Consider the following 18599-nt stretch of genomic DNA (forward strand, 5'->3'; position numbering starts at 1 on the left):
TCTCACACGGGAGAGGATTATTACAATTAAATAAAATTAGGGAAAAGAACAATACTGGAAACGTCAGAATAACAAAAAATTGATGTATGCCATTTGGAATTTATACACATTTTCAATTAAAGTATGCATACAAAAAAATTCAAGTTTGGATACATTTAAGATTCATGTAGTTTTATACAACAATGTTAATTGAGAATAATAATATTAAAGTATTGTGTAATAAGACAAACTGCCATATTGTTTTATTTATTTATTTCAAAATAATACTTTATAATAAGCCATTTTATCACAACAGCATTTCATACAGTATTCTTATATTTGATAGAGTAAGGATTAATTTTTGTTATAATTAAATAAAACTAGGGGGGGGGGAATACTGAAAATATTGTAATACAGAGAAATAAGTTTATACATATTGGAATATATAGTTTAATTTATATATCCATAGAAAAGTTTAAATTTAGAGCAAAAAAAACAAGAATCAATGTAGGAAAGGAAAGCTTCAACAAGACATTTATCATAAAAATGTCACTGACTTCTAGTAGTACATATGTATTGAGATAAACTGTCATAATGTGTCTCTTTTTTTTTCCTTCAAAATAATACTTTATAAAAAGGCACTTTACTGTAACAGTGTATTAGGTATTTTATTGTAACAGGATTAAGATAAATAAGGTATACTTCAAAAAGATATTTACTAAAAAGGGATATGATTTAGTATTATTAAACATTATTTTAAACTAAGAATGAATCCCCAAAAGAGGTTTGCAAGGAAACATGAAGTGAAAAACTTAATAAAATTGCTATAAATTTTATGTTAAAATAAGTATTCAGTACCTTTTTTAAATTTATTTATGAGTTTATAACTTTTAGTCCCTTTCATTTTGGCATTTTTACCATTATGCTTTCATTTTAACGCTTATAACTGATGTTTTTAAAGTTTTTATTGCACCTTGCAAACTTCTTTTTAAAACAATTAGCTAGGCCAGCAGTTCCCAATTCATGGGCAGCATGATTACTGTGCCGTGAACGCTGGTTGAAAGTTTAAGCTGTTACCAGTACTAAGCAACTAAGTTAATACCAATTTTAGACATGATTTACAAGTCTTAGTGAGATGTGGCGTCACTCAAAAGCTCTAAGCCCATAACCAATGAGGAAAACGTCCTTTTCATTTGTCAAAGCAAATACTTTTTTCCTTCCTACATATATATAATAGGTGTCTATTTGTCATAATATAGCTTTTCCCATATATTTAACTGATATTAGTGGAACTTCAGAAGCTTTTCTTATTTTTATTTTTTCAAAATTGATAATCTGTACAACTGAAAAGGTTGGAAACTGCTGAGCTAGGCAATTATTAGCAGTTTTTTATAGATATGGATGGAGTCAAATCAGAAATGAAAAAATTTAGTCAATATCAAAATTATCTCTAAAATTACTTAATTCAAAAGTAACTTTCAGCAATATTTTTAAATTTCATTAAAGTAGGCAATAAATAAAATAATGAAAATAATATAAGAAAAATAAAAATACCAAAAATTATATTGCAAAAAAGAAATAAATAAAAAAAATGGAATGTATAGTTTTTATAATTTAGAAAACGAAAATAACCATTTAAGTCTGCATGGAATAAATCAAATACAGTAAAAGATATTTATAACGCAAATCTTGAAACACAAAGCCTTGCATTAGAAAGAAATTTGTGTTTGCATATCATTTCACATATTAAATTTGCCAACTATGGCTATACATATCTGGAGCAGATCAATATTTATGCTTGAAAACAATTTTTGAATACACATACTTGAAAACACAAAAATATGCACCAAAATGTTTATTTATATACTAAAGGGGAAAAAATTTAAATTACAAAGAGTGTTAGAACTAACAACAAAAAAAGTTATCAATTTTAGTTTACTTTAGAGATTATAAGCTTTTAGCAGATACATAATTGCTGCCTGGAAACAGTTAATATTTTTTGCTCAGTTGCTGAAATTTTTTATGTGTGATTGATTGCATTGTCTACTAATTATATATTTAGTAGATGTCTAAGAATAATAATTTTAATAAAGATAAAGTTACTGCATATACGCTCAAGTTACTAATAATTTCATAAATATAAAGTTACTGTGGTTTATAGAGAATTGTGTTATATAAATCTTCTACTGTATTCACGTAATTCATAAAAAAATTAATTAAAAGAAAATGAGATTCAATATAATAACAAGACTAAAATAAAAAAAAATCCCCAAATAAAAGTTATAGATATTTCTCAGTAAGAAAATCCCTGGAATGTGAATATAATCTCAGAAGTAATTTCTTTTCACTAGACCTTAATTCAGTGGACAAGCTCAGTAATAACGGACTGAAAAGCTTCAGCTGCCTTCAAGATGTCCTGTTCCGTGTGAGAGGAAGATATTTGTACACGGACTCTAGCTCGATCTAAAATTTGAAATTTACTTATTATTAATATTTTCTGCTCTTAAAATTTAACCAATTAGAACAAAATACATATTTTGCACTTACTTTTAGGAACAACTGGATATGTAAAGCCTATGACATATATTCCCTTATCTGTGGAAATAATTCCCAATTGAAAATGTTATCTAATGTTTAAATACCATAAAAATCTTTTTATAAATAAAAATCAACCTACATAAAAATAAAATAATACTTAAATACATATTTGCATCTAAACATAAAAGCAAAATGCATTCTACTAGAAGGTCATTCATTCACATTCTACTTACTAGTCCAAATATTTTTACATTTAATCTCATAAGCTGAGTTTGCAACTCTCTAACTTTTTAATGGCTACAATTATAGTTATAAAAGTGGTGTCTGAGAGTAGTAAAGTAGTTATGCAGCAAGACTGGAAAAATTCTTAATTTTTTTAAAAAATGTAAAGAAATTTAAATTTTTGATTTAAATCAGATTTTTTTATGTATTTACTAGCAAAATCATATGATAAAATGTTTATACATTTCACTTTAAGTTTTCCCATTTGTTTTATCAATAATAAAATACTCTATATAATTTGCTTAATTTGTTATCATATATCTATTAAAAATTTTAATATTTTACTAAATTATATAGCCCTTTTTATCATAAGACAAAGAAATTTTTTTAAAAAAATTGGTTAACTTTTTTCACACAAGCATAGTCAAATACTCACATTAGACATTAAATTTATTACATTATTCTATTTTCTTACAATTCATAAAATAATTCAAGAATTTTAGTAAATTTGCTTGAGTTATTTTTAAGTTGTAATTGAAAAAAAAATGCAACAGAGTTAAGATTTCTTAAAGAAATGTCTATGGATATACATGCTATGTTTACAAAAAAATTAAATTTAAATTGAAAGTGACATCTTTCAGATACTGTGTGTGCATAGGTGTTAAAAAATCGCACATTGATTGCTATTTATTACTATGTGTTCAAAAAATACTTTTGTTTATAAATTTTTATTGGTTTTCTAAGGTCCCACATAATTAGATAATTACAGCAAAGTGCGACAAATCACATAATCTTAATATATCTTAGTTACAAATCTAATCTTTATAATTTAGGAAAATGACAATGATTAAAAGTATCTGATTATTTTTGTTCTGATAGTGCAGCTTTTTAAAAAACATTCCTTTTTAAAACCTTAGGCAAGGCATTTGGCTACCATTGGGACCACAGACTACTTTTTCGCCTTCACTTAAAAAACTTCATCAACTATTAAAACTATTTTTCATCACTTTTCTAGGGATATGGGATCAGGAATTGTAAGAAAATAATATGTATGAGCAGGAAGGCATTTTATTCCAACAAATATAAGACATAGTTACTTTGTTTAGATCTTTGTTTAAACAAGGTAAATAGCAGAGGATTTCTTTCACTTTTATTAGCATTAGGGAATCAATAAAGTGGAGAGACTTTAATTTCTTATAATTTGTGTAATTTTTATAATAACTATTAAATTTGAATTAATATAGTTTCACTTACTCAATTAATATTTCTGACTGAATATTAAATTTTATAAATTTATGTATATCTGATTTAACTACTTTGTATCTTTATCCAGGTTATGCTCAGCAAAACTAAGAAAATTCTATCTCACTTTTCTATCACATTGCTCAGATATTTGTAAGCGGACTCAACCGTTTATTAGAATTAAATAACTTCAGGATATTGTGCAATAACATTAAACAGCAAGCACTGTTATTTTTTGTGAAAATAATTATTGTATGAAATATTAAAAATAAAACTGCAGAAATATCCGCCGATAAATTTAAACAAATTAAACATACCTAGCATTTTGTTAGCGATAGCCACAGCTTTATCTTCAGGAACCATTACAGGACAAATAGGATGATCATCTCCCTTTAAAAAAAAATTCAGTTAAAATATGAATTACAATTGTGAAGGTAAATAATCTAACTTTATTGTTTTAATTCACAATTTTTTTTATAAAACCACAATGAAATTAAACAAACATTTCCGAGAGTTTCGTTAAGTTATTAAATTATTTTTAAAAAATTTATAAAAATTTTACTTACATATTAGTTATTTTTTAATATTTTACATAAATAAAGAATGGAGTTTATGTAAAGTCTATGTCAATCTTTCGACAAAATAACGACAGTTCATAAAACCAACGTCCACAAGTGGTCAATAAAAAGAAAACAAGTTTATATTCAGTAGAAGAATCAATTTTTAAGATCACTTTTACTCTCAATAAAAATGAAAAAATACCAAATTAAAAAATCCTTATTTTCAGTTGATTAAATATAACATAAACACACATTTTTTTCCTAAAATTTATAAACTTTACTTTTTTACTTTTAGAGTTACATCAATCCGAAAAAAAGGTTATTATTCTTCAGCATAGTATTAATAGGTAATTAGACAGTTCACAATATTTTGTGACATAAAAACTAAAACAATTTAGATTGCAAAACAATAAGAAGTACTACATTTGACTCTTTTAATAATTTGTATGTTTTTCTAAATAAGTTGCATGGGTAAACTCTGATTGTACAGTAAAACAATTTTTAATAGAAAGGTAATTTTAATAGAAAGATAAAAAAAAAAAAAAAAATTCTTCACTTTGCTGTACTAATCACTGATTTACAATATTTTGTAGTATGGTTTCCAACTGGAAACGAGATGCAGTTCTTTATAAATTATAAAACATTTAATTAAATGAGTTAAGAAGTATATAAAACACACAACCTAAAGTAGGTTAATTTTTTTCATTCTTTTAATTGAAAAGTAAGGATGAAATATTTCAAATAAAAAACTTACAATAGTTTCAAGCCCTTTAGATTTCATTGAAGATCTGAATATTTTAGTATTTTTATGCAATCGTTCCACAAGAGAAGGGTTTTCTATGATTATTTCCAAAGCCTGTAAATAATGAAGTTCAAAATATTAATGATATACAAAAACAAATACGTAAATTTTCAATACAGAAGAGATTATACAAAATGAATAAATAAAAAAAAGCAAGAAACTATTACTTTAAAGTAAAATGACAGTGGATCAAAAGATATTAGGAATCTTGTTACATGACAAAGGTATTAACAAATTTAAAAGCTCATACAAAGTAATCTATCCTGACTGCAATACATTTTCTTTTTCCTCAACATTTTTCCTGATCCTCAAAATATGCTTTTAACCTACAGTCTTCTCCGCACAACAAAGCTGGGTTTTTCATGATATTAGATAGGGAAATAGCGTATTATAGAGAGCGTATATTCTTCAGATTTTGCCAATTTTCAAAATCGCCAGTAGGTTAAACAGATAAAATTAAAACATGTAATATTACTAATTATACAAAATAAACTATTAAAATGTACGCTATAAATAGAAAAAGAAAGATTACATAAGCCATGCCAATAGAAACAAATTGTAAGTTTTTAAATAAAATTTTGCAAGTTGAATTGAATTAAATAATATTTTATTAAAAACTAAAGTATATTTAGGTATATGTCATAAGATCAACTAGAAAAAAAAATTCTAATATTTTAGTTTTATTTGAAAAAGTTCAAGTACCAAGTGAAATGACAAAATCTAATCAAAATGCTTACAATTGTATTACTAATATAGTCAACAAAACATTTAACGAACTTGAAAATTAAGAAATTTATATTATAAACCAAATGCTTGATACATGTGGGTCATGGGGAAATTGACCGGGTATCCTAAATTAGAATGGTAGTTGTTAAAAAAACAACAAAAAAGTGGTTAAATAGGAAAAAGATAATTTATGTAATAGAGCATAAATTTCACCTTCTAGCGCTCATTCATTTTTAGTTCAAAATTTTTTTTAACTACAAGTAGATAAAATTATTAAAAAAAAAAAAAAAATACATAAATAAAAATCACATGATAATGTTTTGAAACATTTCAATGCATGAAAATTACATCATGCTATTTACGAAATGCCCACTATCAGAAACAATCACATATTGTAATTAGAGATTGAAATTTAAATACATCAAAATACAATAGAAAGAAGAAAAAAAGAAATTGGTACAGTTACAGCTTCAAAATTTCAGATCTAAAACCAAGAACTCTGAGCAGAAAAAGTTATGCTTTGACACATGATATTAATTGTTTCTTAAACTAAATTGTTTCCCTATCATAAATTTTTAAAAATTGTCACTGTTATTCAAGGCACCCTGCAAAGGAAAAAGACATCTAAAAGTAATATATGTGTAAAAAATAGTTTTTACAACTGTCCCTAAAAAGGGATTATAGGCTCTAAGCATGTGAGGAAAAAATAGCATGTTTATAGACTCAAATATTTGTTAACAAATTAATGTAATATTTAAGAGTAATTCTAGGTAGTTTGACAATTTCAGTAATGAATTCACACTCTACAAAAAAAAAAAAAAAAGATTCCTGGAAATTTGTCTTTAAAAAAACACAATATAATTTATTTATTTTAATTTGTAAACTTTTGGAAAGGAAAATAAAAATGAGTATCATTATATATTCAAAAGTACTATTAAGTTTAGTAAAAGTACTATTAAAAGTAACATGATTAAACAATTACTTTTATTCCACAGGCCACAACAGCAGGGGGAAGAGCATTGGAAAACAAATATGGACGAGATTTTTGACGTAACAGACTGACTAACTCAGATTTGCCAGTTGTATAGCCACCTAATACAGATATAAAGATTAACAAATACGATTCAATAAGAACATTGGAAACATTTTATTGAATATAAGCCAATACATTACAGTGATAAATTTGTTTTAAAACTAAATTATAGTTGAATTTTTCTTAAAAAAAAAAAAAAAAAACTATGACAGTGAAAACAAACTGAATTAAATTTTTATAAAAAATTTTTCAAAGCAAAACACAACTTAAAACATAAAATTAAAATATACTTGATTATAATAAAATGCTTAATATATGAAATGAAAAGATTACTTAAATTCTCTTAATTTTAAAAACATAAAGATGAAAGTTAATTGAATAATCAAGTTAGTTTTCATAAATTAGCCAATCAGCATTAACTACATTTTTATAAATGCCTTTAATTTAGCTTCTTTGAGTCATTTTAATTTTATTACAACTTATTGCTATTGTCACAAATTATTATTAAATCTTGAAAGTATTTCTTTAGGGAACTAACAATTATTTGCACGAGGTATAGTTTTTTAGAACTCTCAGTGATCTGAATTATCATTTTAAATATGGTCCAATATAGAATAATAAATAAAATAAATATCATCTGGTAACTTTTTGAATAACAATTTGTTGCATTTATTGATTAATGCACATTCATATTTTTAATTTTATTTTTGTAAATAGCAGCATTCATTAACATTAAAATTGAGACTTTAAGTTCAAGTTTTTAAAGTGCGCACTAAGAGTAAAATATTTCCTGATTTAAAATGTTCCCGACACAAAAGTTTAAATCACAAATAAAAAATAAGAAAGACAAACAAGTAAAAATAAGGAATTTATATTAAAACAGTTTTTTGCGAAATATAAAAGCCAATATCCTCTCTGACTCATCACAAAATTTTCCATCCCATGAAGTTAGAAAGCTACAATTTCGATCATGTATTCACATAAAAATTAATAAACTAAGAAAGTTTTAGTTTGATTTATGTGTAATTTAGGGCAATTAGAATAATTAGAGTAATTAAGACATAATTAGCCTAATTAGCAGGATTGTTAAATAGCATATTTAATAAGATATAAATCTCAAATGTGATCTATGTGTTTCTATGAGATAAATAGAAAAACTAAACGGTTTTCATTTGATCATTTTTAAAATTATTGGGGTAATTAGGAAAAAAGTTGGTCTAATTAACTGTAATACTAAATAATATATTTTTCAAAAAAAAAAAAAAGCCATAGATTTGGATCCTGCATTTCTAATCAAATATTTCATTTCGATATTTTGTAATTAAAAGTGTAGTAATTCGAGGGTAATTACTCTCTAATGAAAGTTATGTTAAGTAAAAGTTTGCCACAAAATAGAAATCTCAGATTTTGTCCAGATTAGATAAATAGAAAAATTTTAAAAATTACATTTTAATGTTTAATATTGTTTATCAAGAAGTATCGAAAAAATGTCCCCAACACAAACACATTTAAACACAAACAATCTGGACACTAAAGGCAGCTATAGTATATAAAACCAATGTTTACCTGCAGCACCTCCTAAAGCTTTCCCCAAAGTAGAATTAATAATATCAACACTTCCATTTAAATCAAAATGTTCTTCAGTTCCCCTAAAATGAAATAATTATTAATTTGCATGCATCAATAATTAATATAAAATCATAAAAATTTGGTGTGTAAAATATTATGAGAAATATCACTGAGATAGTTTGTAAAAAGTATTATAATATTATTTACTGAATAACTTGGCAAAACAAATATCCAATAATTAAGTATAAAGCTGAAATTAGACTTGGGATATAATGAATTACTGAGAACTGGTGCGTACATGTATGAGAAAAGCCTTCACAAACTTTAAATGGCCTTTTTAATAAACAGTTTTCCACACTAACTAATTTCTTATCTTTTAAAATTTGCATTTGATTTTGTTAAAACATTAGCAATATGTATATTACAAATGCAGTTTCACTGAAAGTTGAAATTTTTTTAATTGATATTTTGGATTAAAAGAATGATAAGCACAGATTATTAGGATCTTTCTCATTTAATTTGTCCCCTAGAAAAATCAATTAAAGTTCCAATGTAAAACCATATAAACTAGATTATTCAACCAAAATAAATATTATAATGTCTCATATATAACTCATTATAGACTGTTACCATTGTTTTGTTGCAATAAACATACATTTATCTATAGCTTTTATGTATATCAGGTAATACTGTTAAAAAGCAGAAAACCTGACGTGCCAAATACTACACTCAAATTATTTGAAGAAAAAAAAGTTTTTTTTCGAGCACATTTTATATAAAAATATTTTACAATTGCTTACTGTACTAGACTCTTAGAACATTTCTTAACATATAGAAGAATTCAAAGTTAAAAACCCCTTTTTCTTGGAGCTTAAAATACAATTAAAAATTACTTTAAATTTTTTTTTCTTTTTCAAGCTTAAGAATTATTAATTAAATACTATGTATTTTAATGTTCAATAAATCATAAAACTAACTGGCAGAAAAAAAAATGATGTGTAGGAATAAATTGAATTAGTTAAAATTAAACTAAATAACTAAGCTACAGAACAGCTAATATGAATATTAATTATAAATATCTTAAATTAATTTATTTTTTAACACAATTTATATTTATAATAAATATTTTATACTTGATGATGTCATGAAATGAATTATTTCACAAAAATTAAATTAGATAATTCAAAAATACATTACCTTCCGGATTTGCCAAGTACTCCAGTTGAATGGCATTCATCCATAAAAACCATAGCATTATACTTCTTTGCCAAATTGCAGATATCTCTTTAAAAAATCATTTTAAATTATTATCCATTGTAGAATAATTCTAATTAGTTATTATAATATAAATAAATATTATAATTATAAAAAATTATCCTCATTTCTACAATTATTATATTCATTTATATTTAAGCTATATATATTATTTTGGTACTGTGAAATTAAAAATTGGCAAAGCTATTAAAATTATAGATTATGCGATTCAGTAATTAAAGTTTTTTTTAATTAGTATATACTTTCTTAAAGATATGGGCATCAATTATAATAACATAATAATCGAAACAAGTTAAAAATGCTTAAAATCAATTTTCTTTTTCAAAAATTACAAGAATATAAAAATAATTTTTAAAAAGTTCAAAAAATAAATACTCATTTTTTGAAAATAAATTAGTACTATCAAGCATAAATAAGGAAATTATTAGAATAAACAAAGTAATTGAAAATGAAATGCGAAAAGTAACTGATTAAACAAATAACCAGTAAATACAACTAAAATAATTTTAAACAACACAAGCTGTTGATTAAGCTAAGAAACATATATACAGACTTGATGCTTTGGCTTTATAATAAATCAAATTTTTTTTCACAATCAGAACACTTTTTCTCATTTAAAACACATTATTCCACCTATTTATGTTAATATGCCATTTTATCATTCTCAATTTGTATGTTTAGGACAAAAATGCACTTCAAACATTTTATTATATTAAATTATTTTCAGCAAAACTTAAATTTGCTAACTTTAAAAAATTTTCTAGCAAAGTTTAAAAACTATCAAAAAGAAATTTGAACTAGACAAAAAATAAGGATTGTAAGTATACATTACAGACAATTAAACATTCAAAAAAAATTTTAAAAAATCGGGGGGCTTTACAACAAAAATAAATGAATGAATAAATAAATAAAAAAAAGGAAGTAAATAATAAAAAAACAGTAATATCCAAAACAGTAGACTGTCATCAGCTTGCCATTACATTATTGCAAATATTCATGATTAAACATAAATACTGTTTTTTAAAGAGTTTAAGTTTGATCTTTAACAGTTGTGGTGAGCCTCGCATATTACGACTACCTTTGTATTAGAATGTGTAATTATTAGTTTAATGCATGCATAAATTATTAGTTTTAAGGCATGCAATGATTCCTTTTATTAAAAAAAAATGAAAATAGGCAAACACAGTTGAAAGAAAAATAAATAATAAATTTCATGCCAATTTTAGTAGAAATAAAATAAAAACCTACGGTAATGGTGCAATATTTCCATCCATACTGAAAACTCCATCGGTTGCAATAAGTTTCATGCGAGCTGATGAGCTTTCCTGCAATTTCTGTTCCAAATCTAAACAAATGTAGGTGAAATTAAAATGAATTTTAATATTAATTATTGAAAGCAAAGCAAAAATCATAAAAGCATTTAAAAAATTTGCTTTGAAGATTTTCATTTAACAGAATTTCTATTAAAAAATAGATAAATAAATGATCGAAAATCATAGGCTTTAATGTTCAGAATTAAATAACAATCCTATGAAAGTATTTATAAATAACATTAGTCTTACCTTATGGCAAGATAGCTGTTTCATCAAATTAGACACCCCCAGGAAATTTCAATTTGTGATTTTTAAAACTATTTTATCAAGTACCACTGCTTTAAAAACACAAAAAAGCAAGAGCAGGTTCTAATACTTTATAAAGCAATTTTTAATTTTAAATATTTTAGCTTTGACATAAAAATATGTGTAATAATAAAAATATGTAATATCATGATTAATTAAAGTGTAAAATTAACTATGAGCCCAAATTTCAAATAAATAGTATAAAAAACAATGAAGTATTTTGTAGTAGGTTCAAGCAGTGATGAAGAAGCAATAACCATAATGTAATTGAGAAATAATATCTCATCTTATTTCAGTAAAAATTAATAAAAATACAACAAACTGGCCTTCAGCTTCATTTTTGAATGGTGGCTAAAGCAGTGAGATTTATATGAAAATGTAACATGACAGAGAATAATAAATCTGAAGCTTGATGAAAAATGTTTTGAGGTTGCTTGAAATGCACCTAGATTTGGCATATTCTAATGCTGCCAAATGGAGATGTATTAGTTATCTGCAGTTCAAATTGTCGATTGATTTTGAGTTTTAAATAAAATTATTAGCCAAAAATAGAAAACTTAAAATACAATAGGTGAGAAGGTAAACAACAAAGGTACTTGGCAAGATTACTCAAATTCAATGTAAAAGGCACATTAAAAATAGACAGGTTTTAGGTGAAAGTGAATGACTCAGAATATTATTTCAATGAAATAAATTAGTTAATATTTATTTATAATTGTAATTAAAACATTATTAAATGTTTATCCTTAGTTGTCCTTTAACAATGCTTAATAATACATGCAAATTGCATTTAGTAAACAATATGATTTCAAAACAATTAAAAATTAACACATATTTTATTTTCATAGCATTATCATGCACCAAAATCATTTATCTTTTTGTTTAAATAAATAAAAATGATAAATGTTGCAACAAAAAAAATACTACAAAATAATTCTCTACAGTACCCCCAGACAACAATCTGCAAAATAAATAAAACAAATAAGGAAAAGAACAAAAAAAAGTGAATAACAACTAGAAAAAATTGGATGTAAAATTCACAGTTAATATGATTGTTACTTTCTTTACTAATTTCATTAGTAAATAATAAACTGCAAATCCTTAAAACTGTGAAATAACAATTGTATTTTAATATTATGAGAATAAATTCTACAAGAGTTTTATTCATTTAATAATTATAATAACCATACCAGCCATATCTCTATGTTTATAGCGGTGTTTCTGGGCCTTACATAACCTTATCCCATCAATAATGGAAGCATGATTCAGTTCATCGGACAGCACAGCATCTTCAGGCGTGAGAAGTGCCTCGAAAAGCCCAGCATTAGCATCAAAGCAACTTGGATAAATTATACAATCTTCTCTCCCATGAAACTGAGCTATTTTCTTTTCTAGTTCTTTATGCAGATTCTGCATTAAAAAGAAAAATAATAGTAACTAAGTTTAATGCTAATTTATTGTTTCAATTTTTTTTCGTTTCTTTTACCTAGAATCATCAAATGCCTTATAATCTTACATGTGCATGATTCTATCTTAATAGTTTTTCATCAAAAAGTATGTAAATAGTGCTTGACCTAATAATTTGAAAAAGATAATGCTAATAATAGTAAAAAAAAATTAATCATTAATTTAAAAAAACTGCACCAAAGATGCAAGTTACTTTTTATTTATTTTTTTAAAAGGAAAAACTGCACGTTAATTATAAATGAAACCCACTTGTTTAATATATGTTCTAATTTCAAAACTGATTTATGTTAGTTTTCTAAAAGTGGACAGCACACATTCTTTAATGTTTTGTTATGCTAACAGAAGCATAAATTATTTTTGTTGTTTAAGTGAAAGCAAATACAATAACTTATAAATAGTCCCAAAATTCTTTCTTTTTTAATACAAGTTATGCAGCTGTATTAGTGAATGGCCATTTTGTCTTTATTGGCCATTTTAAGTGAACTTACAATGGCTCCGGAATATTTTGTCCATATGAATGCTAACATAACTAAAAGAAAACTAAATACCTGAGTTCCACAGATAAAACGAACAGAACTTAAGCCAGCTCCATATTGCTCTAATGCTTGTTTTCCAGCTTCGATAATTTGTGAATTACTCTATAACAGTAATAGAAATGATATCATTGAGAAAGTTGTAATATTTACATCAATAAGAACAAAGAATTGATATTCAATCAAAGGAATATTCTTAACTGATATATTTTCTTAAAATAATCATGGTATCATTACTATCATTATTTTTCAAAGCAGCAGAATAAGAACAGCGTTATATTAATACAGATATTGAGTATAAATTATATCTAACTAATAAAGAGAGATAATACCAAGATAAAAATTTCTTTTTATTCGGATGTACACCATTAATGTGAAAATATTTTTAAATAAAAATTAATAAATATGTAATTACGCATACATAAAATAATAGTTTCATTCATCACTTTCGAAATTCACAAAAATTAAAAACTTTTCAATTTTACCAATTTATAAGAGTTGATTATTATAAAATGAAAATAAATATCTACTTAAAATTTGCAACTTAAAAAATTATGAGACTGCACATAACAAAATATATTGAGCAAGACACTTATACTAGAAAGCGCAAAATATAACTTTTACCCGATGCAGAAAAGATTTTTCTCTGACTGAAAAGCATAGATTTATCATCAAAATAAGTGGATTAAATTATTAACAATTATTATATAATTTAGTTAATTATGATAAAATTCAGTAAAATAAAAAACAAAATTAAAACTTTAACACTTACTGACAATCCTAAATAGTTGTTTGCACAAAAATTAATTACAGTTTGTGGTGTATCAGCAACTCGAATGCGGGCATCCTGTTTTGATATAATAATTCTCTCATTTTTGTAGGTCTTTGCTTCACGAATAGCATCTAGCTGAACATTGATAATATCTCTTGCATTAGCCCAAGCACTTGAACATACATATTCCACTTTGAATGTATAACCTACATTTAATAGGGTACGGCACACAGCTGTGAGAGAATAAAATTATCATTAAAATTACAAGCTATATTACTATGCAATTCTGTTATAAGAAAAATGAGTAAAAATGTATTCGTCGACAACAGGGGCTTCTAACTTTTTTCAAACATAGTTTCAAAATTAAGATTTCTGATCCTACATCAATTCAAATTTTTTTTTACCAACAAATCTAAGAATGGTCATATGTTTATGAAAATGAACGTCTTCCATAGAATTTATATTAGGGTGAACCTCTGTACAAAAAATTTTGAATGATGTCCTAGTATGAATTTTATCTGAAGGTGAATTTTTTTAATCAACATTTTCATATGAAATGTGTGATAGCTTCAATTGGGAATTAAAATTTGTTTGTGCTCATCCATAATACATTAGTCATTGCAAAAGAATAATCTTTGAGCCTTAAAAGTCCATCATAGATACAGTGTGATAGCTTAATTCAGCCTAATGAAGATAACATATTTTTGCTCGTACTATACCATAAAACTGATGATAACATCAGAAATCCGAATAAAATATTTTATTTCAAAAGGAAAAAATTACTACAAATAACTAATTTTGCTAAATATTATTCATTAAATAATAAATAGATGGTAGAGGAGTAAAGAATTGCTAGCAAGTTTACTAAATATTTACATTTTTTTTTCTTTTTTGAAAACTAAACATTTATTTTATTCACAACAACAATTCTTTAACAATAATTTTATTTTTTCGCAGTCACCTCTTAACACAATCACATGGGCACAATCTTGCAAGGGCCTATTGTTTGGAGTTAAACTAAGATAATTAATTAAATGCAACAAAAATTTGAATTTTTGGAATGAAAGAATATAAAAAAAACAAGTGATTAAGTTTCTAGGTTTGAATATTATGGTCCAATTTATATTTTCCAAGCAGCTTCAGCAAACCTCTTTAGGCTGTAAACGTAAGTTTTGAAGTGATTCAAAGTATGCTGTATGCTTCAGATGAAAGCTGAAGGGAGTTCTTAGCTGCTTTTGCCAAAGTGGGCCCAGCCAAAAAAAAACCATTTGGAAAAACATACATTTTTTCAAAATTTACCGTACTAGATTAATGGATTTTACTTCAAAAGCAAAATAATTGTATATTTTTGTCATTTAAACAAAAATTTCCGTGGAATTTAAAATAAATTAACTTGATAATTTTAGCTTTAATTATATAATTTAGCAAAATTAACTTGATACATAAATCAAAATGCATTCAACTTGTTTTGATTGCGCCTTTAATTATGATGGATGAGTACAGCATCTCTTTCTTGTGAAGAACACATTGTTGAATAAGGTTCATAAAAACTTACGAATACTTTTTATTTATATGAAATTATTATGTTTTTAATAATCAAAATTTGTTTACAACTTATTAACGTTTGATAAGAAATTTTTTCCCCATGTTTTGAATGTCTAGCAGTTTGTAATGATTTAAACTATAATTAATATAAATTTACTTTCTTTATGAAAAACGATCAGTTTTCAGGAAATAAAGTTATTCATGTAACTTGAAAAAATTATCGGTTTTCTTAAATCAAACTGTAAGATATAATTTATAAATTGTGTTTAAACATTATAATAAAACATAAAAACTGTTTGTTAAATTTTAATTATATCTAGGAAACTAATTAGCATTAATTTATTTTTTTAATTTCATTATAATTGAATTATGTTTTATAATTTCTTTTCTGAGTTATACTGTTAAATTGAGAATCATATCTCTTTTTTCATACAACAAAAAAGAATGAAGAAAGAAGTTTGTTGATAGAAAAATCATTGAAAAGTTTATTCTACATATAATTACTTTTTCATTTATTGTTTAAAGGTATTTAATTTACTTGTAAAAGTCATTTATCATCCTTTCTTAATATTATTCTCTACTATTATTATGACCAGATTTCTATTTTTATCACTTGATTTCTATTATAATTCCAAATTAAAGGCTTAAAACTAAATGTGGAATTTTTTTTATACACAAAGTTATCCTGTAATATTACATTATTACATAATATTTTAAGAAAAAAATTTATACATGTAAATAAATAATTTCATTATCATTAAACTGTAAATAAATAATAAAATAGTTTACTTATAACTGTAGATAGTTTACTTACATAATAAGCTTCATATAAAACAATTTTTGATCAAAATTTGCAATTAAAATAATGAATATAAAACTGTTATTAGGAATTAACTTTACAAAGCATTACAGAGCAACCTGTTTGTTAAAAACATTTAAATAATTTTATAGTAACAAAATGTTGAAAACAAAATTAAGGATTAAGTTGCAATGGTAACTGAGCAAAAATTTAAATTTTACCCCAATAGACTTAGGTACAAAATATGAGTAAGTGCAATAAAAATTTTACAATCTTTTAATTTAAAATTTTTATGTAACTATCTGCTTATTGTTCAGAAGAAAAATAATAACCTAACAATTTAAAGCTTCCACAAAAATGGTTACATTGTAACAAAACGAGGGATAAATAGCTACCAAACATTTAACTTTCATGTTAAGAACAAATCCTGCAATCTCATAAGGATTCTGAAATAAAAATATAAAATATTTCTGAAAAAAACTTAAAAAAGTCCAGGTCTTTTTTTCAAGCTCTGGTTTTTATGGCTTGATAATCTAAACCCTAAAAATAAATCAATACACAAATTTTTTATTTAATTAATTAAGCTACATTCGCAAGTTAATGTTATGAATGTATAAAAAATATCTAATCAATTTATACCAAGAAGAATTCGCCAAAGAAGAAAAATTGTACTTTTTTACAAAAATAAACACTGACTCATTTAGAAAACACTAACTGTTTTTTTTTTTATTTTTTAAATAAAAATGTTTCACAGAAAATATTCTTAATTCAGAAGGGTAATAAAAATAAAATTAAAATAGAAAATAAAATGTACCTCCCTCTTGAATATATAGATTAATGAAAAAGAAAATATAGCAAAAACTATTCATGAGAATATTTAATTTAGCAAAAAAATTTAATATTTATACAAATTTATTATACTATTTATACAGATATTATATTATTTATGCAGACTGTAACTTATTTTTCACAATTTAGTTTATTCAGTAACACCCTTCGATGCATGCTGATGACTATGTTTAGTTTTTTGAAAATTATTCATATTTTCTAATCATTAGGTAGTAATTATTTTTTAACTATTAAAAGTATTCAAATAATCTAAATAAAATTAGGATTATATAAAATCTTAAAATTCTTTTTAATATTGAAAGAAAAAGAATCAATGATTTAATTTTTTTTCTTTTAATAAATAAAGGATTCTAACTTTTCAATAACTACTTTATTAAACTGACTACATACTTCAAAAAGAATTCAAACTCCAGCACTAATAAATTTTGTTTACAACTAAAAGTTTCATTATGTAGTATAAATAGCAGTTTAAGTAAAGAACAAAAATGCATAGCTAAAGTTTGATAAAAAAGAATACAAAATTAAAAAAGAAAAGAAATCGTCGATCATTTTGAAAAATAAATTTAAAATAGCAATATCTGAAAATTAAATGAAATGAAATATTGTTACCTGGACGGAACATATTAAGCTCTTTAAACAGAAGTGACTAAGAGAATAAACTACAAAAAGAAGAGCTACCGCAACACCTGTTTATTTAAGAACACCTGTAAACACGGAAATACTAAAAGTGTATATGCATAGAGGGGGAGAAGTTTGATAGTATTTCCCAACTAACTTAATATTGATTTTTAACAAAATTGCATAAAAATTAAGAAATAAAAATTTTGCTTGGTGAAAATTTTTCTTCAATTATACAATCGGAACACAAAATATCGACAAGAGTGAGAGTAAAAGTGAAACCTTTAATTAAAATTCCGTTCCATAACCTGTTTCCGTTTTTCTTCTTTTTTCTTACTTTAGATCAAATGCAAAGAATAAACCTAACTCACTACTTTTAGCGAAAGTAAAGCTGAAAGCCACTCAATGAGAGAAAACTTATAAATCCTATTATCGAAAATATGTACTTAGT

At 24.5% G+C, this 18599-nt stretch overlaps 1 protein-coding gene across 1 annotated transcript; it reads right to left on the reverse strand.

The window, feature by feature from the left end:
• Nucleotides 1–235: 235 nt before the first annotated feature.
• Gcat (Glycine C-acetyltransferase) lies at nucleotides 236–18471 on the reverse strand. The gene is made up of 12 exons (XM_016067716.5): nucleotides 18140–18471; nucleotides 14338–14570; nucleotides 13581–13670; nucleotides 12756–12975; nucleotides 11195–11291; nucleotides 9869–9955; nucleotides 8669–8751; nucleotides 7052–7161; nucleotides 5296–5397; nucleotides 4299–4371; nucleotides 2527–2574; nucleotides 236–2442 (listed from the first exon to the last, which is right to left on the reverse strand). Exons 1-12 carry the CDS (start codon nucleotides 18150–18152, stop codon nucleotides 2339–2341), a joined length of 1260 nt encoding a protein of 419 aa, XP_015923202.2. The 5' UTR covers nucleotides 18153–18471; the 3' UTR covers nucleotides 236–2338.
• Between the last annotated feature and the right edge of the window lie 128 nt (nucleotides 18472–18599).

The sequence above is a fragment of the Parasteatoda tepidariorum genome, chromosome 7, assembly GCF_982258835.1.
Source record: "Parasteatoda tepidariorum strain Cologne lab strain chromosome 7, Ptep-v5.0, whole genome shotgun sequence".
Lineage (NCBI taxonomy): Eukaryota > Metazoa > Arthropoda > Arachnida > Araneae > Theridiidae > Parasteatoda > Parasteatoda tepidariorum.